Source organism: Alligator sinensis, unplaced genomic scaffold, assembly GCF_000455745.1.
Source record: "Alligator sinensis unplaced genomic scaffold, ASM45574v1 scaffold705_1, whole genome shotgun sequence".
Classification (NCBI taxonomy): Eukaryota; Metazoa; Chordata; order Crocodylia; family Alligatoridae; genus Alligator; species Alligator sinensis.
Genome location: NW_005842663.1, coordinates 868244 through 895505, shown reverse-complemented (window position 1 = coordinate 895505; position 27262 = coordinate 868244). Strand labels below are relative to the sequence as shown.

At 48.5% G+C, this 27262-nt stretch overlaps 1 protein-coding gene across 1 annotated transcript in view; it reads left to right on the top strand.

The window, feature by feature from the left end:
• The first annotated feature begins 3534 nt into the window (after nt 1–3534).
• LOC102384377 (fer-1-like protein 4) overlaps nt 3535–27262 on the top strand; it is a 118200-nt gene continuing 94472 nt past the window's right edge. Inside the window, exons 1-11 of the mRNA XM_025215733.1 lie at nt 3535–3569; nt 6493–6534; nt 6670–6825; nt 11167–11227; nt 17584–17715; nt 21753–21815; nt 23727–23811; nt 24664–24823; nt 25069–25252; nt 25482–25668; nt 26180–26556. Of these exons, the coding sequence (XP_025071518.1) occupies nt 3535–3569; nt 6493–6534; nt 6670–6825; nt 11167–11227; nt 17584–17715; nt 21753–21815; nt 23727–23811; nt 24664–24823; nt 25069–25252; nt 25482–25668; nt 26180–26556 (1482 nt within the window). The remainder of the gene's footprint in view (nt 3570–6492; nt 6535–6669; nt 6826–11166; nt 11228–17583; nt 17716–21752; nt 21816–23726; nt 23812–24663; nt 24824–25068; nt 25253–25481; nt 25669–26179; nt 26557–27262) is intronic.

Here is a 27262-nt window from a genome sequence, read left to right as displayed (position 1 = left end):
CTCCCAAACAGCAGTACCCTGCCCCCCACTCCTTGCTGGTGCCCCTCACTTCCAACCTGTGGCCCCCTGGCGCTGCCAGTGCCCTGCACACCCAACCTACAGTCACCCGTCCTGTCCACCATGCCTCTTATTCCTGATCCGCAGCCCCCTGCTCCCCTCCCAGTCCTGGCGGTGCCCTTCACTACTTACCCGCAGCCCCCTGCCCTGCCCCCTAGCCCTGCCGGTTCCCCTCACTCCTGACCCACAGCCCCTGCCTCCCAGCCCTGGTGGTGTCCCTCACTCTCTACCCACAACTTCTGCCCTCCTGCCAGCCCTTCTGGTGCCCCTCCCTCCAGACTCGCAGCCCCCGGCCCCCCAGCCCTGCTGGTGCCCCGCACTCCCAACCTGTAGTCCCCAGCCCCCCAGCACTGCTGGTGCCCCTCACTCCTGACCTGCGGCCCCCTGCCCCACCCACAGCCCTGCTGCCCAAGCAGCTTCTGCATTGCATATGCACCTGCTCTCTCTTACACTCTTGCCAGAGTCTGCACAGTGAGCATGTGACCCTTGACAGCCAATCAGCTTGCCTGCTGCTCCCAGCTTGAAGCAGCTGGACAGGGAGAGCAGAAAACCCAGACATTTGCTCTTATTTTAAAAACCTTCCCAGACGCAGCACAGGGGGACAAAAAAGATTACATGTCTGGGAAAACCTGGACATATGGTAACCCTAGTTCAGAGAGGAATGAGTTTTTGTCAGCACCAACCTACTTTATCAGATGCTAGGAATAGACTGGCAGAAGAAAAAGATTTGATATAGAAGTGAAAGAGGCAGGAGGAGGGACACTGCTAAGAGGTGATAAGTGGATTGATTAGGGTAAACAGTTAGGATCAACAAGGCAGTTAACACCTGGAGGGACATGGGAGTAAGTAAACAGCTAGTCCAGGTAATAGGATAAAAATCATGGGTCATACATGTGCTCTGAATGTGTGTGAGGGGGCACTTTAATTAGACCTGTTCCAGTTAAAGCAACCAGAACATCACATCTGTCAGTGACCCTGCACTGAAAAATGGCCAGGATCACTTTAACTAAAACTCATTGACCGAGCTTTAGTTAAAGTGCCCTTGCCATTTTTCAGCACGGGGATGCTGATACACATGATGCTGGCGTCTGCTGGAGCATGGTAATTGTCACACTCCAGTAGACTTGATAAATTAAGTTTGTTCCCACATGCTGTAACTACAATGCATTGGAGCAGACTCTCTGTATGTGTATAGATGCCCCATGGCCCCAGTTGAGACCGTGGTTAACACAATTCAGTGTATGGATGATTTCTTCTTCCGTAATTTCATGTTCAGGTTGGTTTTTAAAGTGTTCTTGTTTAAGGACAGCTCCTCTGAGGTCAATGTCCAGGGTGGTTAAAGTGTTCTGCCACAGGATTTTGTATGTTATTGCAATTGATGTCAAATTGGTGTCCATTCAATTTTTTACATAGAGATTGTCCTGTCTGGTCAATGTGGACAGCAGAACGGGCACTGTAAGCAAGTGATGGCATATATGCCATTGGTGGAAGAGCAGGTGCATAAACCCCAAATGTTACAAGTTTCTTGCTTAGTTCAGTGATCATGTGGTCTGTGTTGATGAGGGGGCACAACTGGCATATGGTTCTACCAGCCTACTGAATTAGCCCTGAAACCCTGGTCTTGAAGTTCCAGACCTCTATCACCTGATCACACTGACTTCCTCCCTATCATCTCTGTGCAAATTCTTCATTAGATATCAGCTACAGAGAGATCTAACTAAAATCCACAGGAGCTGCAAGTGTGCAGCATCAATACTTGAGCAAAGTGGTTGCTTTTGAAAATCAGATGTAGAGCCTGCTCCTGTTCCTACTGTAGGTGGCAGTGCTTCCCATCTTCTTTAACATAGTTTAGCTGTGTGTGAGGCTTACTCAAAAGCATTACAGCTTAAATTCAACACAACAAGGAAACTGAGGTGTGTTTTAAAGTATGTTAATATTTATGTTCAGTAACACATCTTAAACTCCACCTCATATAAAACCACTTGGAAATATCCATGCTCCAATTACTGGCACCTTCTTGACAATATTATTGTCAAAGCCCATGATTGTACCGATGTCCGTATCACCCGAGTCCTGAGAGGTGCAGATGACTGCTGGACAGACCACCATTTAGTCAGATTAATCATAGACATGCAGCTTGCGACCACAACACTGTAAACAACTGAAAGGAATGCAGAAGAGATTTAATATCAAGGCACTCCAAGACCAAACTACATGCAAGGCTTTCCAGACACACTGGGAAGAGCTTAAGAACCTTATTCACAAGTCATGCAATGAGTCAATTGGATACTCCACCTATTGTCACCAAGATTGGTTTGGTTTGATGAGAACAATGAGGAAATCCTAGCGTGTAGTATCAGAAGAGAGCTGTATTCTGCAGTTGGCAAAATGAACTCTTCAACCAGCAATGAGAGGCTTGCCACCGGTTCAAAGTTGTAGTTCAGAGGAGTCTATAGGACAACAGTGGTGGCAAATGAAGGCCATAGAGATCCAGAGTTTTGCTGACCAACATGACATGAGAAGCTTCTTTCAAGCAATGAAAGCCATCCATAGGCCACGTTCCAATGGCCCAACCCCCTTGCAATCCCAGGATGGCCCCACTCTTCTCAAGGATAATGTAGCCATCAAGCAACATTGGAAGGAACACTTCAAGACTCTACTCAACCATGAATCTGAGGTCTCAGCTGCCACCATAGAGTCCATCCCTCAACACCCAGTAATAGAAGCTCTTGCTGATCCCCCATCCTTCAAGGAAGTCTGGCGTGCCATCACTCAGACCAAGAACAATAAGGTGCCAAGCCAGATGGCATCACCGCAGAAGTCTTCACTGCAGAGTTTTTTCACTAACTTCTCATCAAAATATGGGTTAAGGAGGAAGTTCCTCCTGGCTTAAAGAATTGCCAACATTATGATCATCTTCAAAAAAGGGGACCAGAGAGTGTGGGAACTACTGAGGCCATTGCCCTTGTCTCTGTTGCCAGGAAGATTCTTACTCGCATTTTTCTGTATCGCCTCCTCCCCCTTGTTGAAGACGTCCTTCCACAATCCCAGTGTGGCTTTAGACTATCTCAGGGTACCACTGACATGATTTTTGTTGTGCAACAGATCCAGGAGAATTGTAGAGAGCAACACCAAGACCTGTTTATGGCATTCATTAACCTGACCAACGCCTTTGACTCCATCAATCGTGAAATCTTATGGCAGGTGCTGGCTAGGTTCGGTTGTCCATTGAAGTTCATCAGTGTCCTCAGGCTACTCCATGACAGGATGACTACCACAGTCCTTTGCAAGGGATCAGAGATGGACCCATTTACCATCCGTACTGATGTCGAGCAGGGCTGTGTCATTGCTCCAACCCTTTTTTCCATCTGTCTTGCTGTGATTTTGATTCTCATCTGTGACCACCTTTTTCCTGGAATTGGGGTTGAGTATCAAACAGATGGTCAGCTTTTCAACCTGCAACTCCTTGACAGCAAAATGAAAGTTACCAAGACTGGAATCACCGACCTTCAGTAAGTATGCTGACTACTGTGTTATCCTTGTGCACACTGAAACTCATCTGCAGTCCACCCTTGACCTTTGCTCATCTGCCGTCCACCCTTGACCTTTGACTTAGCTTCGGTCCCTAATTTGATTTGGCAGAGATACGGCCTGATTCGGTGGCCAAATCTCCAAATCCCAATTGAATCAGGGGACCCTTTAATCTCTCCGAATTGAATCAGAACCGTCTGAATCGATTCAGAGAGATTCAGAAAGATTTGGTGATTTGGACATAGACACAGCTTTAAATGTTTTTTCTGCATACCTCTAGCTAGCAAGCAGCTCATGAATGCTGCGATGGTGGGATGCGTGGAGTGTCCCACAGAAGCGCGGGGTCCTCCCCAGGGCGCTTGGCAGTAGACCTGGAAGTGGACCAGAAGCAGTTCTGGTCCACTTCTGGGTCCGCCACTGGGCATGCAGCCTGGGACTCTCTGTTAACATTGGGAAGGCCAAGGTGCTCCATCAGCTTGTCCCCCCTCAGCACATGCTCCCCCCTCCCCCGACAAATTGCCATTGGTGGAGAGCCCCTGGAAAATGAGCATTTCCCATACCGTGGTAGCCACCTCTCCCACTCAGTCAGTCTTGATGTAGAAATTGAACATAGGATTCACTGTGCCAGTGTATCCCTTCTAAAGCTGCATCACCGATGGAAACTAAGATCCTGGTCTACAATGCAGTGGTTATCCCCTCACTCCTTTACGGGTGTGAGACATATCAAAGCCATCTAAAGCACCTGGGATGGTTCCATCAGCATTGCCTCAGGAAGGTCCTTTGCATTAGATGTGAAGACCACTGCTCCAATGCCAGTATCCATTCTGCAGCTAACATAACCAGCACTGAGGCAAAGATCACGGAACATCAACTCCGCTGGGCTGGCCACTGTGTACAAATGGCTGACACTTGTTTCTTGAAGCAAATTCTCTTCTCTCAACTTAGTCATGGTAAGAAGACCCATGGAGGACAGAGGAAGTGCTACAAGGAAACCCTAAAACAGATCTTAAGAAGGGTGGCATCAACCCTACAAATTGGAAAGTTCTGGCTGGGAACAGGTCTCAATGGCATTGCACCATACATCAAGCTACAGCCCACTTCAAAGAGAACCGTCTTGCTCAGGAACTGTCTTGCTCAGAAAGAGGAGAAAGGAAAACGTACAACATCCTGGCCAACAGTAGTGCCCCCACAGAATATCACTTGTCATATCTATGGAAAAACTTGCAGAGCATGGATTGGACTCCTCAGCCACCTTAAAACTCACCAGTAATCCCCACCTGGCAGACATCATCCTCATATTGAGGGATAGCTGATTTAAACAAAAAATCCACCTCACTCCTAGGGTAGACAAAGTTATTTGAAGACAGGCTAGGTGGCCATTCCCATTACCAGGCTCTTCCTTTTTTCCCAGTCTTGATGATCCCCTTGAAGCTTGAGTTCCAGGGAAAAGTCTTACTGGTGCATTACTGGACCCCAGGGTCCCTTCCAGCCTCGCAATCTATGAATCTATAAATTTTAAACTTAGAAACCTGAGCTTGTCTTTGTTTCCATTTATTATCCCTGATTTGAGAAGCTGCAGGGGGCCATAGATGAAAGTGGTATTTGGGTACATGCAGCTGTCTACTTTAACTTTGAAGAAGGATTTCATTGACATGTGTACCCAGTGGAAGTATGCTGCCTACTCTCTTCATCCATTAGCCTGTGAGATCATGAAGAAAAACCCTTGACAATCTTTCAGTTTCCCTTTTTTTCTTTAATATTCCTTCTCAAGTGCTTCCATAGGTAGTTTATGACTGCTATGTTCTTCATGCATTTATGATTTTCCCTTTCAGATCTATATTGAGTTAGATCTGCGATACCAACCTCCTGATGGCTCTGCAGGTACCTGGGTTGAAGAGGATTTTGTCTCTCAGATAAAAGACAGGTACTGAAAATTATATAAGAGGAAAATCTTTTGGGCAGCTTCTCCACTACTCTTTCTCTTTTCTTGTGCCCTGTCCACAGGGGAATGGTGCAGAGGCAAAGTGTTGGTGGCCTTTTACTGTGGCTCCAGAGGCCTTGCTTTGGAGTGATTGTGAAGGCTGCCACTGATTGACTTACCTATAGTGGTGCTTAGTCTTTTGGGCTGTGGGGTTAAAAAGCAACCAGACATAATGCTAACCACATCACTCCCTTGTCATCTGTTGGCTACAGAAATTGGTGTGTCTTAACTGTGTTAGCCCAGTGGGCGAAAAGGCTCAACTGGATTTTGACAGGGAGAATAGTGTAGGGACAAGGGATGAGACAAAACTGGTTTAGGAAGTACTGTGGAACAGTTGTCTCAAAGGCTAGGTTGGGAAGTGGGATTCCAAATGATTTTGTGGACAGGATGTGAGTGTCGGTAAAGAAAAGATCCAGCAGAGCTGTGGGTTGTCTGTAATAATATTGGACTGAAAACCCTGACAAGAGTCTCTCTCTGTCTCCTTGACTTGGAAATTGTCTTTGATGCCCTGGCCAAAGCGATACAAATAGAAATTGTCCTACCAAAAGAGAGTAGAGATAATGGTATAGATCATGAGAGGGGCAGGATCAAGCTTAGTATTGGTTCTGACAATGTGCAGTGACTTTGACAAATGTCTCTGAGACAGGGTAGCATAAGAGAAAGGAAAACTCCAAGACAAAGCACAAGTTTTCCAATGGGCTTTGGAGTAGAGGAGACCATGGGGGGGAATGTTGCCAAGATTATGACTTTTCTCAAATTCTTAGCTGGGGAATGGGGTTCAGATGCTACTGTGGTGAATGTAACAGATAGAGCTGAGCAGATATTGGCACATGAATGACTGGTAATCTCTTGGTACACTAAACAAGAGCAGAATCAGTTTGAAGCACACGTTTGTAACATGATTGTTTTTCTTTTCCTTACAGTTCAGAATTAATTATCCGTAATGCTGGATTTGAGGATCTGGAGTGAGTAGCCTAGTATTTTCCATACTGGGGGAGTGTGCAGGTGTTTAATGACTAAGGAACAGAACTTCCTCTCTCCAGTCCCTGCTCTTCACTAGGGCAACAATGAACATGGGTGACAACTGTTGTGTTTTTTAGGTTAGTGGATGTGCAGCGAACTACTGAGCTGGATAAGAAGGCCAGAGTTCTTGGCAGGAAGCTGGTGAAAGGCCTGGAAACTGATGATGAAGAGGAGGACTACTATGATATGTCTGACTTGGAATTCTCAGGCATTGTCTTCAGCCCTGTGAAGAGGTACCTGTCTTATAGTATTCTTCTGTCACCCTCACTGGGGATCTAATTTTGCATTTTGGTTAGGGAAGGTTCAGTTCTCTGCACACAGGCACTGCTTACCCAGCAGCACAGTATAGGAGCAAGCACACAACCCTTACTGTACTGTATAACATGGGAAGCCTTTGTTCTTGGATTCTCACAACTAGGGCCTTTTGAGCTTTTGTCTAGCTTTTTTATCCTCTTAGCCTTTATATTTGAGCCTCTGGCTTCTTTGACAAATCAGTACTGTTCTTTTGATCTCTAATAGCAGTAAACAATGGTGTTCTTGGGGAAGAGCTGTCTTTTCTTCATATGGAGCCTACTTCCTTATGGAACCTTATTTACAGGAAGTTTCTATGGAATTAATGGAGCTAAAAGACTGCATGAGGTTTTCAATATTTCCCTTTCCCTTTGTAATGGTTGGGGGTGTGGGCAGTTGGTGTAGGTCACCTATGCTGTGAGATTGCAAGCCAGGAATCCAAGAGTTGGAAGTTACAAGTCAGGTATCCTCCCACACATCCCCGCGAGGGCACTCTTCCAGTACTATGGTTATCTTATGAGGGATCCATTCATGGTCCCTCTGGACTTACGATATACTTCAGGAATGATAGGTTCTCTCATTTCATGTAGAGGTGGTGCTGGTGGAGCCATTCTAGTCAAAACAGATAGCTGGTTGTCCAAAAATATTATCATGAGTCTTTCTAGGATGTCCCTAAAATATTGACAAAGTGCTGTAAAGTGGTGGGAGCATTGGAGAGGCCAAAGGGCATAACCACATATTCAAAGATATTCATATCAGGTATGGAAGGCTGTCTTCTACTCCTCTCCCTCACAGATACAGATCAAGTTATACACATCACTCTGACCCAGTTTTATGAAGACAGGCACTTGTACCAGTCTTCATTAATGAGGGGGAGTAGATTCCAGTTCTGGATAGTGACATTAATCAAAGCTCAATAATCCATACACAGGCATAGAGAATCATCTTTCTTTTTTTTTCCCACAAAGAGGATAGGAGCTCCATTCAGAAAAGTAGAGGGTCAGATGAACCCCTTAGCCAGGTTTTTTAGCAGTTATCCCTTAAGGCCCTGAGCTCTGGCTCAGATAAGGAGTATGGGCAGAGAAAGGGAACCATTGACTTTGGCTGTAGTTTGATGGTGCAGTCATATGTCAGCAAAATCCTGCTATTTGTCTGGGAGGGCAACAGTGGGCTCAGAGTCGTATGTCTTAACTAAGTTAGACCCTGCATCCTGAGGAGGTGAAAAGCTTGGGTTGTAGCTGCCCTGGAATTCCCTGGAGTGGAGATTTTCCTCAAGGAGAACACTGGTGCTGGCAAGATGAAGGCCCTTGCAAGTGCAAGACAAGTTCCATGGTAACAGTCTGTGCTGAACTGAACTGTCTTGGATTGCCAATGGATCTGTGGATTGTAGATAGGTGTGACAGAGCACTTGGCACACTTGTCACTTTAGAGGAGAGAAGGCTTTAGAAACAGCTCTGGCAGCAGTCAGAGAAGACACCTGATCAGAAGTGGCTGGGATTGAGGTATATACAAGCCCAGGGCCTGAGGCAGGGGAGTGGTCTTATCCAGGTAGATGGCAGGGAAAGCATCCTTGAGCAGGCCACTGAGAGAGACTCTGGCTCACACTGAGTATGTCTGTACATATGCAGCCTTTGGGCTGGGAGCAGAACAGCCAGCATGCGGCCTTAGGGCTGGGGAGTGTTTGGTGGTTTGTGGAAGTGATGAAGGGGAGGTAAAGAGGTCCTAGAGGACCCAGACAGAGACAACAGAGGGCTAGAGAGAGAGAGAAGGGGCTAGGGGGCTCAGAAAGACAGCAGAAGGCTGGACGGCCCAGGAAGCAGTTGGGGCCAGGATGCCCATAGGTCTCACTGGCCTAGGAGCAGGGCCAGGGTTCAGGAAAGTCTGAAGGCCAAGAAGGGCCACAGCTGAAGACTGGGAGGGCTGGAGAGCCCATGGGTCTCAACTGGCCTAGGAGCAGAGCCAGGGTCTAAGGAGCAGGACCAAAGGCCAGGAAGACTACAGCCAGAGTTGGAGAGAGCCAGAGTGCTTATAGCCCAGAGAGAGCCAGAGTGCTTATAGCCCAGAGAGAGCCAGAGTGCTTATAGCCCAGAGAGCAGCTGGTGTAAGATCAAACAGAGCCCATAGCCCGTATGGGTGGTTATGATATGATTAGTATGTGTGACATCTGCAAAGTATGGGCATAGGTAGTGGGGAGGATAGAGACCATGTAATTAGCTCTTAAAGTGATGAGCATGGATACCTGTGTTCATGAGTGTGAGACCAGGCTTGAGGAGGCCTGGGGCAGCCTCCCTTTTTCTAAAACATGAATATAACAAGGTGGTGCAGGAAAGGGGAGGGGGAGATTGCCCAAAGAGAGTGAAGTTGGTAAGGACGGAGGGGGCTTCAGGGGCACCATGGCCTCTGGAGCAGGACCCTGTTACAATGGTGAACCTGGTGATTCATACCTGCTATAGGGAGCATGTGTGGAACTGATAAGGCCAAACCACAGCATTTTACTGTGGCCCTGGAAGAAGCCTTGGGTAGGAACAGTTTCTAGGGTAATTGGCCCTCAAATGAGTGGCAACTCATCAGTTGACATCATCACCAGTGGGGTTGGGCCTATGTTGTATGAGGATATGATTTGCCCAGGTCCTTAAAACTGCTTGAGGTGCTAGAGTCCTTTAGAGTAGCTTGTTGGATTTTGAACATGGCTGAATGGGAGAGGTACAGCATCAACAAAAGTAGGGAAGGACAGATCCTCACAGTGGTCCTCACCCCTGAGGGGAAGGCAGCAGGAAGCCCGTGACATCAGTGAGTGTGTGCATTGCCTGGTTCAGACCCCTCTAATCTGTGGTTTCCTGGTGGTGGGATTCCCCTTGATCTGGCCAGATAAGCGGCTGCAAAGTGACTGGACTTACCACAGTATAGACAGAGACCTACAGACTGCTGCTTGTTCTTTTCCACCTCAGACAGGTGGGGTTGCCAGTCACTGACCTGTCTTGGTTCCTTGGGCTCCCCCAGGGAGAGCTGGGGGAGCAGGGTTCCCAACTCTGGGATCCTGTCTTAGGGTTCTTGTTCACTCCAGTCTCCATGCAGAAATGGTGGCCATCCCAGCTGCATCATTCTCTGAGTGAGTGTAGGCTGGTGGGGGCCTCTACCTGGGCAAATTCATCTTTTGCCACTTCAATAGGTACTTGGAGGAAGTGAAAGAGCTGTGCAGACTCATTCATCTGTGTCTCTGACCAGTTGTCGGATCTTGGCTGCATCCTGGCTTGTGGTTTGATGACCCTGTGTCAGGATCTGCAATTCCATTAACAGTATTTCATGACTGAAGAGGGTTGATGTACAGCACTGACATGTTGTTCAGGAACCTCTCCAAATCACCCAGGGAGAGGCTGGAACCTTCCAACAGCAGGGGTCCAAAGCCAGAACATTCCCTGCTTGTGGGCTGATGACCAGCCCCAACATGATGCTCTGTTGGGCAGGTTTTGGGACACAAGGTAAATAACAGCTGGCATTGGTTCACAAATCCTCAGGGCCTTTCCACATTTTTGGTAAAGTGTTCAGGCATTGGAATCCTAGGCTCAGGGAAGGACTAGGAGGTGGGTACAGACAAAGTTGCTGCCGCTGTTGGCTGGTCTGGCTGCAGCCTCTAGGTGGCATTCTCCTGTTGTAAGGCTGTTACCTGGGTCTGCAGGGCCCTTTTCTGCACCTGCAGGGCATCTACCTGGGTGTGCTTTTCCCACAGGCTGGCCACCAAACCCTTCTTGGAGAGGGGCACCTGGGAGAGGGATATATGTGGCCAGAAGATCATGACCTGGTGTTATTGGGTCTGGGCAAACTTGGGGTAGGTCACTTATGTTGCCAGGTCACAAACCAGTAGTCTAGATGCTAGGGCCTTAGGCAGGGATACAGACTGGAGCTAGGGAGGGAGAGGGACACTAGGGTAAAGCAAGGTGGTCTGTTGCCCAGACAGCTTTCTACTGTCTGCTCCGGGCTTATAAAATCCTAAGCAGGTGGGGCCCCCTTCTTGTATCTGTTGGGGATGACTCAGCCTAGTTTATAATCACTTGCAGCTGAGGCCTGGAGCAGGAACCTTTCCAGGTAGACCTTATGCACCTGTGCTATTTTGGGGGTTAACTGGCCCTGAGTTTCAGCTATTAGGGTTTTACTGTCGGTGTAGTTGTGTTGGTTGTGTTCATTAGAAATAAATGTAACTTTTGCACGGGTACAGGCTGTATGTGAGTGAAGTGAAGGAGTGGCTTTGCTAATACACCTGCTCAGCTCACTTGTTTTTCTTGCAGCCGCTCCCGACTCCTTTCCAGGTGGGACCTGTTTGCCACTCCTATACCACAATACTTCCAGGTACCATATTAAACTGTTCTTCCTGCCAAGAATTGTGGCCTTAACCAGCTCACTAGCTTGCTGTGAGCTACTGTTTACTGACCTGTAAACGTACAGGTCAGCGCATGCCTAGAATCTCTGTCCTTGGAACCAAGTGTACCATTGCACATATCCTGTCTCCTGGCAAGTTACTGCCAAACTGGTTTCTTCCCTTTCATATATGACCCCTAGACTCTCTGCTATGTCCAAGGACCAGTACTGTAGTCCCATTTCCCCAGGAATCACATACTTGCCTAAGCAGAGCTCTCCTCTTTCCATTGGTCTGTTTCTAAGTTCCAGCATGTCCAACTCAGGCCCCTAATCAATGCCAGTATTTCTTCACCTTGCTATGTGCGGGTCTCCATGGCACGAGTGTGAGAATCTTTGGACGTTATGCACTGAAGAGCTCTGGGTCCAGATTTAGCATCTCCTTTCTCTAGTTTAAAGCACTCCTCCAGGACACAGGAGAATGGCTTGAGACATGATTCTTATTAGGCGATAAAGTTATTGTATCTTTTTGAATCCAAGATGAGTTTCCTCCCCCCTGCCATTCAAAATGAGGGAAAAAAGTCCCCATCTTGGATTTGAGTACAAGACAACAGAGGGATAGGCAGCTGCTATGGCTCTGGCTCCAGCTCTGACCTGGGCTTAGAGTCAGAACTGAAGCTGCTGTCCTGCCCAACTGTGCTTCCTGCCTTATGCCACCTTGCCGCCCTGCTGCCCCTGCTCTGTACCACTTCTGCTCCCTTCTCCCCTCCTCCCTGTTGCCCCTAGGATTCCTTTTACCAGAGACCTGCAAGGATTGACACGGCCCCTCGCCCGATTTGGTATCATGTGAACTTTTAATAGTAACCCTTAGGCTTATTACAAGTATTCTTCCTTGCTGTACAACCTGGCAAGTGGCTCCTTCAGACATTACAGCAGTAACCTTCAGTGGTATCAGCCTCAGATCCTCTGCTGGGTGTGCAGAATGTTAGTTTCTGGATTCCTTGTTGTTCAAACAAAAGCCAAGGTTGTTCCTGTCTCTCCAGGGTGGCAACACAGAACACACACCTTCCTTTGTTTGTCCACCACTTTTTTAACTTCTCTTATCCCAAATTGTCCAATCCTTTGGCTCTGTGCCAAGCATCTCTTATATCATGCACCACCCCTGGCACTGTGCCAGCCACATTCCTTATAGGGAAACTGCTGTTCTTTGTTCGCTTAGTGCCCAATCACAGCACTCGCATCTCCCAGTGCCACAGAAGGTGCTCTGTTCAATTTTGTTCCTTAGTTCTGGGAAGGCTTGGACTATGGCTAAAAGCCTTAGCATAACTCAGTTTGCCTGCTACACTCCTCAGCGCTGCTTACCCAGAGTCGTGACTCCATTTCTAGCTCTGGTCCATGGCACAGAGCACATGGTGGCTCCAGCCTCCACCCAGCCAGGCAACAACATTTGCAGTGGTGGCAGCTCTGGCCTCATCTCCAACCTGAGGCTGGGCCTGGAGTTGCCACTAGGGGTATGCGAAGCTTCGGTCACCGATTCGATTCGGAGAAGATACAGCCTGATTCTGAGGCTGAATCACCAAATCTGAATTGAACTGGGAGACAAAACCCCCCCCTCCAAATCGATTCGGAAAAAAAATCGGAGATTTGGTGATTTGGAAGGCAGTCTTGCAGGGAAACAGAAACTGAGAAGAGGGAGGGGGAGCAGGGGGTGAAAGACTGACATCTGTAGCTGGCCAGTGACTGTGATCTTTCCCTGAGTCTCCTTCCAATTGTAGTGTTCTCGGGGAGGGACGTAGAAACAGCAGATAACTGTCTGCAGCGTTTCTGTCCCTTTCGTGAGCTGTTTCTGCCTGAGCAAAAGAGGGCAGGCAGCTGGCCACGAAATAGGTGAGTGGGCAGAGAACTAACTGGCACTGGGGAAGGCCCCCTGTTACAGTCTACCATGCCTGCTGTTTTCATCCCCTTGTGCCTTAACACACACACAGAGTCACATGTCATGAGTTTTTCTTTGAACAGTTTGAGGTGCAGTTTCCCAGAAACCCTTGTACCTATCTCCTTGAAACTTGGCAGGCCTCATGCCCTCAGACGGGGCTCCATCCCTGCTGTTTTCATCCAAATCTGCCAAAAAATTACAACGTCATAGGTATTTCAGTGATTCTACATTATAGTCTATGGCTGAATCACCAAGTATCTCCGAATCGGTGCTGAATCTTCCAAAGCTTATTTGACTGAATAGATATGGGACAGTGATCCGAATCTCTGAATTGACTCACAGTCCTCCAAATTGACCAAATCTGAATCTAATACTTCCTTATTCTCACAGGCCTAGATGCCACCACTGCAGCCAATGCTGTGTGGCCAAACAGGTTCCAGAGCCAGCATGTGCTTTGTGCCCTGGGCCAGATCAGAGCTCGAGCTAGAGCCGTGACTCAGAGTAAATGGCGGTGGCAGGAGGGGACAGGCACCAGGGGTTGCTGGTGTAGAGGGCCAGGCAGCAGAGGAGGCAGGTGCTAAGAGGCCCAGGCATTGGAAGTGGGGGTGCAGGTACTGGAGGTCACAGTAATAGCGGGACAGGCAGCAGGTTGGCTAAGTGGTAGAGGGGAGGGGCAGCAGGGGGCAAGGGATGGGGGTGAGGCTGCTTGACTCTCCCACCACCTGCCTGCCTGCCTGCTGTTGCTTTCCCCATCACAGTTTGGGTGGGGGGGACCGATTTAAGATGACCCTCCAATAATTAATAAATTATCCATATGTAGAATCTAATTAATAGGGAAGTTGTCTTGGATTCTGGGATATAGGGTAGATATGAGTTTAATGGAGATTAGAAATTTCTATGCCATGATGCTGAATTAGTGAAGAATAGTTATTGTGGGGAGAGAAAGCAGGTTCCTGCCATTCTGGCTTTAACCAGCTTTCTGTAGTATCCCAATAATACCTCTGTAGCAGGGCACTAAGATGTGCCTGCTCCTTAAGGCTGAAGCAGCCTGCCTAGGGAGCTCTGCAAGGCAAACAGAGCTCCCCAGCTGCAGGTTGCTGGGGTAACAGCCTAAGGGAGTAATTCGCCACACCTGCCAGCACTACCTGACCAGCAGGAGGCAGGGTTCTGGGATATATAAGCCCAGGCTATAGCTAGCAGACGCACTGTCTCTCCCTGGCAACTGACAGGGAAGGAGCTCCTGTTTGCTAAAGCTACTTGAGACCTGGTGCTGCCTACCTAGCTCTCCCAGTACTGCCTGCTCTACTATCTAGGTGCTGCATAACTACAGGGAATCTCCTAGGTACCTAGAATAGGGGCATGTTATTCTGAGTGGAAGTTTGTCCCCTTAACGGGGCATAGCACTGTTGTTGTTGCTAGTATTTAAGTTATTGCTTAGGGGCTTATGTTTGTGTTCATGTTTACCCCTGGAGGATCAGGATGAGGCTAGGAGGGGACATTTGAAGCCCTCATTAGTGCCTGGAGAAAGAGGGCATATGATTTGGTAGAGTCCAGTGTCTGGTACAGCAAGCATACTACCAGAGGGGCACAGCCAGAAGGGCGCAGTGAGCCCAGAGCACCAGTGGGACACAGCCAGAAGGGTGCAGTTACAGGGGCACAGTGAGCCCAGAGTGCCAGGAGGGCACAGCCAGAAGGACTCAGCAAGCCCACAGCCCCAGAGGAGTGCAGGTACAGGGTTGGGTGAGCCCATAGCACCAGAGGGGCACAGCTAAGGGGGTGCAGAGTCAGGCGCCCAAGAGAGAGGCACAGAGCCAGGCACTTGAGAGAAAGGTGCAGAAAGCCAGTTACTAGAGAACTCGGTGCCTGCGGGTTGCTGAGAGACAGGAGCCAGAGGGCTCAATGCCAGGGGTGTATAGAGTTGATGACGGTAGTAACACCTGCGAGGCAGGGGACACATGTCGGGGAGGCTGGAGCATGTATGTACTGTCCAGTGGGAACATGAGGGGCAGCCTCCCGCCTAATAAACAACTTAATTATTTAGTAACAAGGTGTGGCAGGAGAGAGAGGTGAGTGGACTGCCCAAGATGGATAGGCCAACGCAGAGGATGACCTCAGGATGGTCCCCTGTCACAACCTCCCTTGCTTTTTGTGTCTACCAGGTGTAGATGGACATTAATAGACCATCTGACCTCTTGGAAATGTTCTTAAGGTATCTTATAGAGGAGCAAGCAAGTAGATTTTGTTATATCCCAGAAATTTGTATGGCTCTGGGAGGTTGCACAGGTGGTACAAATTCCAACAGTGAGTCAATAACAGAGCTATGATTAGAATTTGAGACTTTTTAGCACTTGGGCAGCTTGACCATACTGCCTGTCTCAGTATCTAGTTAGCACAGTTGCTTGCAAGGTGAATTTCATTTTTGGCTGTAAACGTTGCTGTTCTTTTTCCTTCTGGCTAATTTTGAGAGCCTAGAGAACTTCTAGATTATTTAGGGGGTAAAAGATCTGTTGCATGTCAATGAAAAGGGGCCTTAGAATGTGATAAAGTCTTTGTTTTCCATGTGGTCTTGAAACCAAAATTTTTTCCCATGCTCCTCCAAAGGATCCTGTCATGATTTTTATCTGATTGTAAGAAGTACTTGGAACTTTCTTTAAAAACCAGCGGTGAAGGTATCCACTAAGTTAGCTCAGAGCTTGGTCAGAGGCTGATGAAACACAAAGTCCTAGGCAGAGCTGGACAAAATACAAATTGGTCCTCCAGAAATTATTTGAGAGGCAAGGATTTCTTTGAGTGATATTTTTTATCGGACCATCTGTGTAGTTGAGATAGAGTTAGACAAGCTTTTGAATGCAAGATATTCTTCTTCAAGACCGAGGAGAAAAGCCAGCTATGCAGTTGGTCCAGTAAGAGAGATCACCCAAATAAATCCTTGCCTCTTGCATAATTCTTGGACCATCATGGCTACAACATCACTCTAACATTACCAGAAACTCTTTGTGAATTATCCCAATTATTGAATAGTTTGGGTTTCAGGAAAAAATTCAGGGCCAGATTCATAAAACAAATGGTGGTTTTGTTGCCCCTCCTTCAGTAGTTTAGAGCAGTCATTCTCAACCTTTTCTGTACCATGATCCATTTGTAAACATTGATGGCCAGTCCCAACCCAGTACCCCTCGCTCCCAACCTGCTTTGTTGATCCATTTTTGCAACCCTTTCATATATTCTTGCAACACATTTTTCAGTCATGACCCATGGGTTGAGAAACACTGGTTTAGAGTATTCCTCCAGGAGGTGGGATACCTGAGTGACATACCGGTTTCTGCTTGGAAGGGTTCAGACCTACAGCATCTCACCTTCACTCAGATCTCTGCCCTGAATCAGCAGAGGCCTTACTGGCCAGTACTGCACTTTGGGCAGTGGCGGTGCATGGTGCAGAGACAGCAACAGTGGCTGTAGTATTGTGGCTGCAGGGGGGAATGTCACCTCCTTTTTTGCCACTGACAAGTTAAGCAGCCAAAAAACCACCAATATTTTTTGGTCCCCTCCTCCTCCTCCCAACCTGCTTCAGGGAAGGTGTAGGAGGTGCAGGGGATGGGTGTGTGAGGCCCCCTCCCGCCCCATTCCAGAACCCCTTCCCTTCCCTGGTCCCCAGGCAGCATCCAGGGCTTGCGGGTTCAAGTGCCCTGAGAAGAAGAAATTAAACTTGAGTCTTTCCACTTCCTGAGCTTTTTGGGAAAAGGAGTGTCTTCTTTGTCTGGCAGTTTTGTGAATCTGACTCCTTTTTCTATGGTTTTCTTACAAGGTCAAGGTAAAGGTGTCTTGTTTACAGGCCATTGAGGCAGTGGAGGCAGGGTTCCATTGTTTCTTTAACCTCAGCACAAGAAAGAGATTATGTGGTCAGCACCATGCTCCAGCTACCTTTACCCTAAGGTAGCTCCTGGTTCCCATTGGACAAGAGGCTGGATGGCCTCTGGGCTGCATTGGAAGTGGCAACAATGAGTGGAAATCTACCACCCTCACCTGGGATCAAGCTCAGGTTCTTCCATTCCATAGCCAGTTGCCCTATCAACTAAGCTACATGGCTCCCCTCTTTTTTAACACATACCATGAATAATTTTTTCAGTGTATTTTGGGTCAAAGAAAACATTTTGTGCTGAATGAAACAAAATGTGTTGGCTTTTCATTTTGAAAAGAGAAGCTAAAAATTAAATTTGGTTCAATCCTAATTGATACTTTTATTTTATATTTCAGCAGCCATACCACAATATCAGTTTTACACACTACTCTTGTAAGCTTTGCCTATACAAAAGTGGTCTGTAAGGATGAGAGAGAGAAAGATTTCCTCATTTACACATACTGAAGAAGATGGAAAGATGGTTCATTCTAGTAACAGTGTTTCTTTCCCATGTTCCTACAGGTTGCGATTAATATTATTGAAGCCCAGAAGCTTGTAGGGGTAAACATTGATCCTTTTGTGGTAGTAAGAGTTGGAGAAGAGAAGAGGCACACAACAACACAGAAGTCAACTAACTGCCCCTTTTATAATGAGGTATGTAGTGTGGAGCCAGGGTCACAGTTCTTCTGGTGCTCAGAGCCACCTATCTAGGTGAAGGTGCAGAGAGTGGAGCAAGTACATTGCCCTGTGACTCAGCCCTTGCTTGTGGCTTAGTGCAGGCCATATACTGCTGTTGCTGTGAGCAGCCTGACTCTTTCTCTTTACATACAAATTGATGCCTTGAACCATGATTACACTGAGCAATGCAGTCCCTTGAGGGAAGCATCTACATCAGGGGTTAGGGTTGCTAACCCTGTTTGAATCTATTCTGGGAGGTTTCATCATATGATGTAATGACATTAATGATGTATCTACTGTACTGTACTCAGTAAGGCAACTGTACATTACTGTTACATTTTAAAAACCCGCTGGACTACTGTATAAATTGGATTCAACATATAATATTTATTTTAATGAAGGCCCTACCATTTATCTCCCAGATGACTCTGAGCAATTTCCCAGAGATTATATCGAATTCCTGGAGACTCCAGGGCAATCCTGGAGGGATGGCAACCCTATCAGGGGTGGGTAGTTATTTTGGCTGGAGGACTGCTTAATGATCACGGATCCAGATTTTCCGTTTCCCAGGGAAAAATGGAGAAAACCACTGATTTCCCAGTTTTATCAGAGAAAACGTGGATTTTCCCTTTTAGCAGAGAAACCTGCGGATTTCCCGCTTTTGCAAAGAGCTCTGCAGGCGAGCAGAGTTCTAGCCTGCAAGAACCATTTGCAAAAGGGGCGGAAAACCCACAGTCCAGCCTGGCGGGGGAAGGAGAAGGGCAGGACCTGAGGCGCTCACCCTCCCAGGGTTTGCCTCAGGCTCACTCTTTGCTCCTGGAGCCTGTGTGGTGGTAAGTGGGGGCTGGGGGGTTGCGGGGCAGGGCTGAGCGGGAAGCTGGGTGGTAAGTGGTTATTGGGGGACTGCAGGGAACAGCTGCAAGCTTCTGTCCCCCACAACCCAGCGTGGCAGGGGGCACTGGAGGTGTGTGGGGATCTCCTCACCCTGTGTTGCCCTGGAGACACACCTCCTGCACATGGGGCTGCAGTGAGGGCGGCTGCATCCCTCAAAGCAGGCAAATGCAGGTGCAGGAGGTGTGCCGCTAAGGCAGTGGGGGGTGGGGAATGCAGCAGCAATGAGATCCCCACGCGGCCCTGCCAGGCTGGGGAGGCCCCGGGGGAGGGAATCAGGCCAGCAAGAAAAGGGGCTCTGCTGCTCCCTGCTTCCCTCCCCCGGGGCCTCTGGAGCCTAGCGAATGCAACCCGGAGCAGCTGGGGACAGCAGTGCCACGAGGGGATCTCGCCACTGCTCAGCTTCCCTGCTGCCCCGGTGATGTGCCTCCAGTGTCTGCCACTGCTCTGAGGGGCACAGTCCCATGCTGCTGTGCGCAGGAGGTGCATTGCCAAGGCAGCAGGGTGGTGAGAAGTGGCAATAAGGTTTTCTGCATGGCTCCTCTGCTCCCTGCCGCGTGGGATCATGGGGGAGGGAAGCAGGGCAGCAGGGAACAGCAGACCCCCTCACTTGTTCCCTGCTACCCTGCTTCCCTCCCCCGGGGTCTCTGGAGCCCAGGAGTCACAACCCGGTGCAGCAGGTAGCAGTGGAGCCACCCGGGATCTCCTTGCCGCTGCTTCCGCCCCTCCCCCTACAGCCTTGGTGATGTGCCTCCTGTACATGGGGCTGCAGTGAGGGCAGCAGTGCAGGGCTATGCCCCTCAAATCAGTGGTAGGCACTGGAGGTATGTTGCCAGGTCAGCGGGGGGGGTAGGAGGGGAAGCAGTGGCCAGGAGATCTGGGGCAGCTTCGCTGCTGTCTGTCGCACCAGGTCATGCCCACCAGGCTCCGCTCGGCCACGCACAGCCGATCCTAGCTCCGGCTTTTGCTGCAGCCAAGTATGCCCCCTGCTACCACCACTGCAGTGGCCCTGGCTACACTCAGCCTGGCTGCCGCCTCCCCACCACACGCAGCAACTTGCTCCCTCCTCCTCCGCAGCAAGTGCTGGAGGCACGGTTGCTAGGGTCCGAGGGGGCGGGGGGCGAGCAGAGGCAAGTAGATCCCCAGCAGCTAGCTCCGCTCTTTCCTGCCACTCCGGGTCATGCCAGCTGGGCTCTGGAGGCCCTGGGGACAGAAGCAGGGCAGGAGCCTGAGCCCACAGCCTGCACCTGGCCCACATACAGATCTGAGGGTTGCAGGTCCCCTCTGCCCCCCTGAAAGTGCACGCGGCAGCGGGGAACCGACCCTCCCCCTCTCCCTCCCTCTTCCCGTACCCTGGAGGAGCCACCCATGGCCCTGTCCTGCTTCCCGCTTGGGCTCTGCAGCCACCATTGTGGCCCCAGGCCCCAAGCCCCACCCAGCTGGGCAGCAGCCTCAGTCTGTGCCTGACCTGGGTACAGATCTGGGGGGCGCGGGTCCCCCCATACCCTGGGAGTACACATAGCAACGGAGAGCTGTTCCACCCGAGGCCACAGAAGTGGTGGAGTAGGGGCGGGGGGCTGCTGATCCGGGTCCGTAACCCTGGCAGCTAGAGGCCCTCTTTGGCAGGGCTGGGGGAGCAGGGTCTGTGGATGGGGGGCAAGGGTCACCAGTAGGGCTGTGGAGGGACCTGTAGCTTTAATCATGGATTTGGGGTTTTTTAGCAGAGAATGTAATTTTTTTGTTTTTTTATCAGAGAATTTGGTATTTTTTATCAGGGAAAACCAGGATCCCTGTTAATGAGTTTTGGTGAGCTGTCACTTGGGCTGCAAGGGTAGCCCTGCCCCTTGACAGGTACTCCACCCCCTGATTGCCATCTTGAGACTGGAAGTTCTTCCCCTAACCCCTGACCTTTGCCACTGGAAGTCCCTTCCCTTGCCCCCGGAAGTACTCATTTTGGGAAGGCAGTTTGCCATCTTGGAACCAGAAAAAAGCCAAATTAAATACTATAAATCAAACAACTGCAATAAAATATTTTAATATTATTTCAAAAACTATTTTTGTCCTGATTTGTGCGTGTTTGTATCATTTATATAGAGGTGATTGCATAGTAGATCAAAATGAAATCTTACTCTTATATATTGTTGGGGGGGTGAAGGGGTCAGGGTATAGGGTTGGGGGGAGCTGTGGGTGTGTGTGTGTGTGGGGTTTGTGGGTTGGGTGTTGGTGGATGAGTATGGGGTTTGTGGGGGATTGTGGGTGTGTATTGGTTGTGGGGGAGGGTCTAGGTGTGTGGGGAGATGGGTACGAGGGTTTGGGGGCTGTTTGTGGGGGGGTGGGGGTGGGTATGGGGTTTGTGGGAGCTGCAGGTGTGTGGAGTGTGCATGTATGTGCTGGCTCCATCACATGGGGCTCCCCCCAGAGGTGCATGGCTTGGGTGGAGAACTCGGGAACTGCATGTGATCCCCGTGCAATGGAGCCAGGTGGACCCTGCATCTCTGCTAGCCCAGGCTCTGCTCTCCTGCTGCCCTGCCCTGGGTCCCCGCCAGCCCTGGCACACTGACGTGGGCCCCGTGCTCCATCCAGCTGCTGCTTTGCTCTTGCCCACCACTGCCACTCCTCTGCTGCCACCACCACCAATGCCGCCACTTGCCCTGCCTGCCACCACTGCCACCCCTCCCCTGTCACTTCCCTACTTTCTTCTCCACCTGCCTACCACTGTTGCCACCTCCACTTCACTGCCACCGCTGCCACTGCCACTTCCCCAGCCTCTCCAGGCCACCCGCTCACCGCTGCTGCCGCTTCCCTACTTTCAGGGCCAGGGTCAGGGTCAGGGCTGTCCCATGGGCGTGTGTGGGAGTGCAGTGTGTGCTGCCCCCATAGCAGTGATCGGGGCTCAGCCCCATGCAAGCATAGCAGGGCAGCCCAGGGCCAGGTAAGATACAGGGAATTGGTAGGCACCCGTGGGCTGTATTTTGCCCGCCCCTGATCTATGAGCATCATGTAGTACTACCTTTTGCACTTGAGCCTCAGAGAAAATTATCTTAGCATAGCTGTGTCCAGGGAAGAAGCACCTGGGGTTATGGGAGGGAGCTCTGCTAAGCGCTTTGTTTTTTCTGTTTCAGTATTTTCAGTTTGAATTCCATGAACCCAGGGAAGTGCTGTTCCACAGACTCATTGAGATTGCAGTAAGTTGACCCTGTTTACACACTTCTCTAAGAAGAGTGGGTGGGGGCTTGGGAACAGCACAGATACTGACCAGCTGTCAATGACAACACTTTTCACTTGGAAATTTGGAGCATGTTGGACGAAGCAACAGCACCAGAATTAGCCCCACTTTGCTCCTGCAAAAAGCTTTACCACACACCTGAAATGTTTTTCCACCCATCGGCAGTAATCTGTGGAACAGCTTGGAATAGGTTACAGGCCTTCTGAAGTACAATCTCTTGCTTTAGATATTACCTATAAGGAAGACATTGTCTAGCTTCTGAGCAGCCAGGGGGCCACACCTTGTGCAGGCTGCATATTGCATGCCCCCTCTCCTGCCATGCAGGTTTTGCCTTCCTGTCCCCAGCAACAGCAGGGGTATTAGCAAAGAGTAGTGGCTGGGAGCCCATGGGCCAGGTGTTAACCCTACACATGTTGCACATGGGCCATAAGCTACAAGTTGGACAGCCCTGGTCTAACACACGCAAAATGAGTAGTTACCAGGCCTTATCCAAAGCTCACTTAAATCAATGATGATCTATAATGAGTACTCCTGTACATCTTTTAAGCATTTTTAGGCCCTTAGTAACCCAGGCAGAAAACATAACACTGGTTTTACTGTTTTAGAAGCATATACTATGGGTGTCCTGTTATATGTTAGTATTCCTTGGGCAACAGGGCTGCGCATGTGATTATCTTATCTAGATGCCGTATCAGACGCCTGGTTTTGTAATTCCCTATGGAGATGCATTTGCTCAATAAATGCCCGTTTTCAGTTTTACACCATTAAATGAAATGGTTCTTAGGCTACAACAACTGTGACTATACCAACTGCAGCTACACCTCAATTACACCAACTGGGACTGAGCCCTAAGAGTCAGGTCCTTCCACAGCATCGACTATGCTGCTGAGGGAAGCTGAACACTTCTCCAGAAAATGTGCACAGGTCCTTATTTTGTTGATAACTGGTGGTTTACTTTAAGTTAGCCTTCTGCATCCATTTGGCTCCTATTAGAGGTGCTCCCAGTCCAGTCAGATGAAGATTGCTGCCGTCTGTATCCCAGAATTATTACCTGTGGGGTGTTCCTTATGTCTGCACAGAGCAGGGGCAGGCTACTTTCACTGGTGGGACTGAGTAGGGAGTTCATATGTGGCAACATTTTGTATGTGTACTAGTAGCACTGCAGGTCAGAGAGCAGGGTAAAATTAGACCTGTTAAAGACTTTGAGCTCTGATTTTTCAAAGGCACATGGTTGTTTGTATAAGTGTCATTAAAAGCAGGAACATTCCACTAAGGAGGGTAGCTCTCATTCAGATGCTCAGTGCTGCGCATGTTCAATGGTGTGCACAGGCAAGCCAAGGAGAAGAGGTCAGCTTGACTTAGCATAAGTGTGATGTCAGCCCACATCATATCTCAGTCCAGATATGAATTGGGAGATTGCTCAACTCAGCTTTGACTCAGATGCAGGAATTCACTCAGTCCAGGAACATAAAAGTTAATTATGGCAGTCAGACAGTGTTCAGCCTGGGCCTGAAAATGAGAGAGGTGGGCCTAGGATGGTGTAAGAGTCAACCCATTTACATTAGAGAGGAGTTATCTTGGCTTAGGTGTTGGTTTTATGGGATGGTTAGCCTAGTATAAGTCTTAGCTTGGAGTGAGGTCTTCCTCAGGATGAGGGAGAAGTTGTCCTGGCATGGGCTTCTGGGCCTAGTAGAGAGTGGTCCATGGTAACCTCACTTGTAAGCAGCAGTTTAACTGTCCTTTGTCACCAAAGACTAGAATCACATATACACATCCTGTCTGCATGTTCCTCTTTAAGAAGCTCCATTCTGAATGGCTAATAACTGCCGCATGTCATTCAGTAGTCAAAATTAGATTGTGCTTTGTGCAGGTTTTTCATTCAAAGAAGATCCCATTCCTGGAGACACGCATAGGAACATTCAAAATCGACGTAGCAACTGTGTATAGCCAGCCAGGTACTGTATGCAGTGCTTTGTGCAACTGCTCTTGGTTCCCTGCTTTAACCCTTTGACAGCATGACCTATTCTAAACTCTCTTAAAGTCTTCTGCAAGGCATGTAGCACCCCATGTTAACTCAGCACTCACTTCCCTGAAAATGCATTTCCCTGGTACACTAATGATTTAGAACCCTGTGAAAAGCACTTTTCTGAGCCAAAGTCATTGATTTGGGGTAAATGCATAAATAATAGTTCAGACTCCTCTCATCATGTTCAGTGCTATATTGTCCTTTCAAGCTTATTCTCCAGGACTTTGTCCAATCCTCATTAGGTATCCCAAGCAATGAAGTTTCCAAAGTTTTTCATTGTCTACTGGATACTCTGGGCCAGATCCTTAGCTTGTGTTAATCTGTGTAGCATTGTTGGGTTCAAAAGAAGAACAGATGAGGACCTGGCCCAAAAATATTATGTGGAACTATATGTAGTCCTGTGTTTTTCTGTGGCTCTGATTCGGGGGAAGCAAATTCTTGGAATTCAAAACAGAGTTGCCAACCCAAGACAGTTTTTTTTACTGACAATCTGTAAACTTTTTACAGACAAACAAACATTTTTACCGACACATGTTTTACATAATGTAAGTGTAACCCTTCAGCCAGACCCTGGGCAAGGGCCAGATTTAAACAATAGTGAAAAAGTTTAGTTGTCAGTAAAATGTTTTCAGATAATCAGTAAAAAAACATGATGTGGGTTGGCAACTTTATCTGATTGCAGCAATGTCTTTATAACCTGGTGAACCTGACAGAGCACCATGCGACACTATGGAGCAGTAACATGGAGTTTACAGCTTGTTCTTTCTCTTTATGTTCTTAGATCACAGGTTCTTTCAAAAGTGGGCTGTTATGAATGACCCAAAGGACACCAGGGCAGGTGTGAAAGGTTTTGTGAAGTGTAATATTTCTGTCATTGCACGAGGGGATGTATTAGGCTCCCTACCCACTTCCTCCAGCAGCCAGAATGAGGACATTGAAAAGTAAGTGTTCAGTGGGAATCTTGTGTCCCATGTTTGGAGGTTACTGCATAAGTATTACACATTTCTGGCACTGTTCCATGAAACACACGGTACTGGCCCCTTCTGGAAATATGAATTTAGCCAAGATGAGCCTTATGCCCGGCAGTTTCTAAACCTCTTGGCTTTTTCTTGTCATAAATTTCCTAAATGGTGTTGTGATTTCCTGTGTGTCATTTAAGGGGTAGAACAAATATGATTTCCTTTAGGAATCTGCTGCTGCCTAAGAGAGTCCCTGCTGAGAGACCTTGGGCTAAAATCTGCATCAAGATTTATAGAGCTGAGGGCCTGCCCAGCATGAGTGCTGGGATCATGGGCGGTTTTTCCAAGATTATGGGTGAGAAGAAAGTGTTCGTTGATCCATATGTGCAGATCTCATTCGCTGGACAACAGGTAAGTGTGAGGGTGGACTTTGAATTCTTTGCATCTTCCAGAAAGCCTATCTAACCCTCCCTTTTCGGTGTTATAAGTGCCACCACATTGACGTTTCTGCAGGGTCCAAGTGCTTTTTCCCAGAATGTCACAGTAATTCCTCTTGTCCCTCCTGCTGGCTTTTAAGTTGTTCTACCGCTTTAAGTTATTTGGCAGTGTTCAATGCAGCTCTCATTTTCCTTTGCCCCAGGGAGAGACATCAGTGGAAAGTGACACCACAGAACCCAAATGGAATGAACAGATCAGCTTCATTGAGATGTTCCCTCCTCTTACCAGGAAAATAAAAGTTCAAGTGTTAGATGATGCAAATGTCGGGGAAGTGGCTCTTGCTACGCACTTCATTGACTTACAGCAAATATCTGATCCAGGCAGGAATGGTGAGGCCTTTAACATTCAACAATTTTGTCCCACTGCCCTTCAATGTAGCTGCGCACTTAACATCTCCAGCATTAGATATGACTGTCATCATGTTGTGTTCTCCCAAATCCACCATATATACCTTTCCCAGCTATATATGCCTCTGTCTGCTGTGTGCTCAAGTCTGTGTTCGGTAAAATCCTTGGGGTGTCTGTCTGGGTCCACAGGAGGCAGGTCTCTTGGAAAACACCCCTTTTCTATGGGGGGCAGGGGGTGGGGCTTGCCCATGTTTATCTGGCATGGCTGAGTGTCTTTGTCTGGGATACACACAAGTCTATCTGTGTGGGTGGGTGGGGCATAGCTGGGTCTGTGGGGGTCAGAGGCAGATTTATATCTGTGGGTCTTGCTAGTGTCTGTCTGTCTGGGGATGTTTCTCTCTTTGAAAGTGCTTCTGTCTGGGGATGCAACTCTGCATGAAAGTGAATCCTAAAGCATCTGATTGCAAGTCCCCAAGCATATCTGTTTCTTCAGGCTTTAACCCCACCTTTGGCCCAGCCTGGGTGAACCTGTATGGCTCTCCGCAGAATTCAGCTTTTCGGGATATACACAAGGACCTCAATGAGGGTCTGGGAGAAGGCATATTCTACCGTGGGCGTATCCTCATGGCTGTTTCAGTGGAGATTTTTAGCAATCCTGGTACTGCAGACAGAAAGCATGAGGAGGGGGTAAAGCATGCTCTGAGCAAACTGAAGCTGAAGAAGAAGAGTAAAAAGTCCAAGCAGAAATCCAAGACTAGCATCAAAGAGCAGAGCCAGAGGCAAGGAGGAGAAGAGGCTGTTGGCCTTGAGGAGGCTGAGCAGCCCAGTGAGGTCACTGTGGAGGTGGAAGAGCTTCATCCACTTCCAGAGGTGAGTTGCTCTCAGGAACTCATGGGACCTTCTGGAAGGTGTCTGGGGGAAGGGGAAGGAGCAGGAACAGGGAACTTGTGATCGGTACTCACAGGTTGAAAGCTGCCAATAAACAGACTGGAAGCAGAATATCCTGGTGTTTTGTAACTCTCATTTAAAGAGCGCACGGGGTACTTCAATCCAAAATACGTGTGAGCACATGCAGTTTTGCACTGGAGTAATTGTGGTAAGATCCAACTGATCCCATTGGTGAATGGACCATGCAACCCCACATCTCTGTAAACCATCTGCATCTCTGCAGCCCTGATGCTCTGGGTATGCCTTACACTGATATTTGGGGAAACCTTGAGATCATGTTCAGTTATCCTGAACACCATGAGTCCCCCTTTCCCATCTATGTTACTTCTGGTGGCTTACATGAAGCCTATCCACATTGTGCTGTAGTTTCTTGACCATAACATTAAAATGTATTCCAGGTTTACTTGTAGAACCCTTCTAAGAATAGGTCTGCCCACTTTTTGCCTCTTCTATGTCAGACTCTGATTATGAGTGGTAGAGTAGAGAAGTAAAGTACAGAATGGCCAAAAGTCCAAAGCAGGGAATTGTCATATTGCTGCTTGCAGACTTCCTGTGCTTGAAGCCTGTAGGGCCTGCGTGATTTCTAAACATGTTGCTGGGAGAGGCAAGTGGTTAAATTGATCTTATA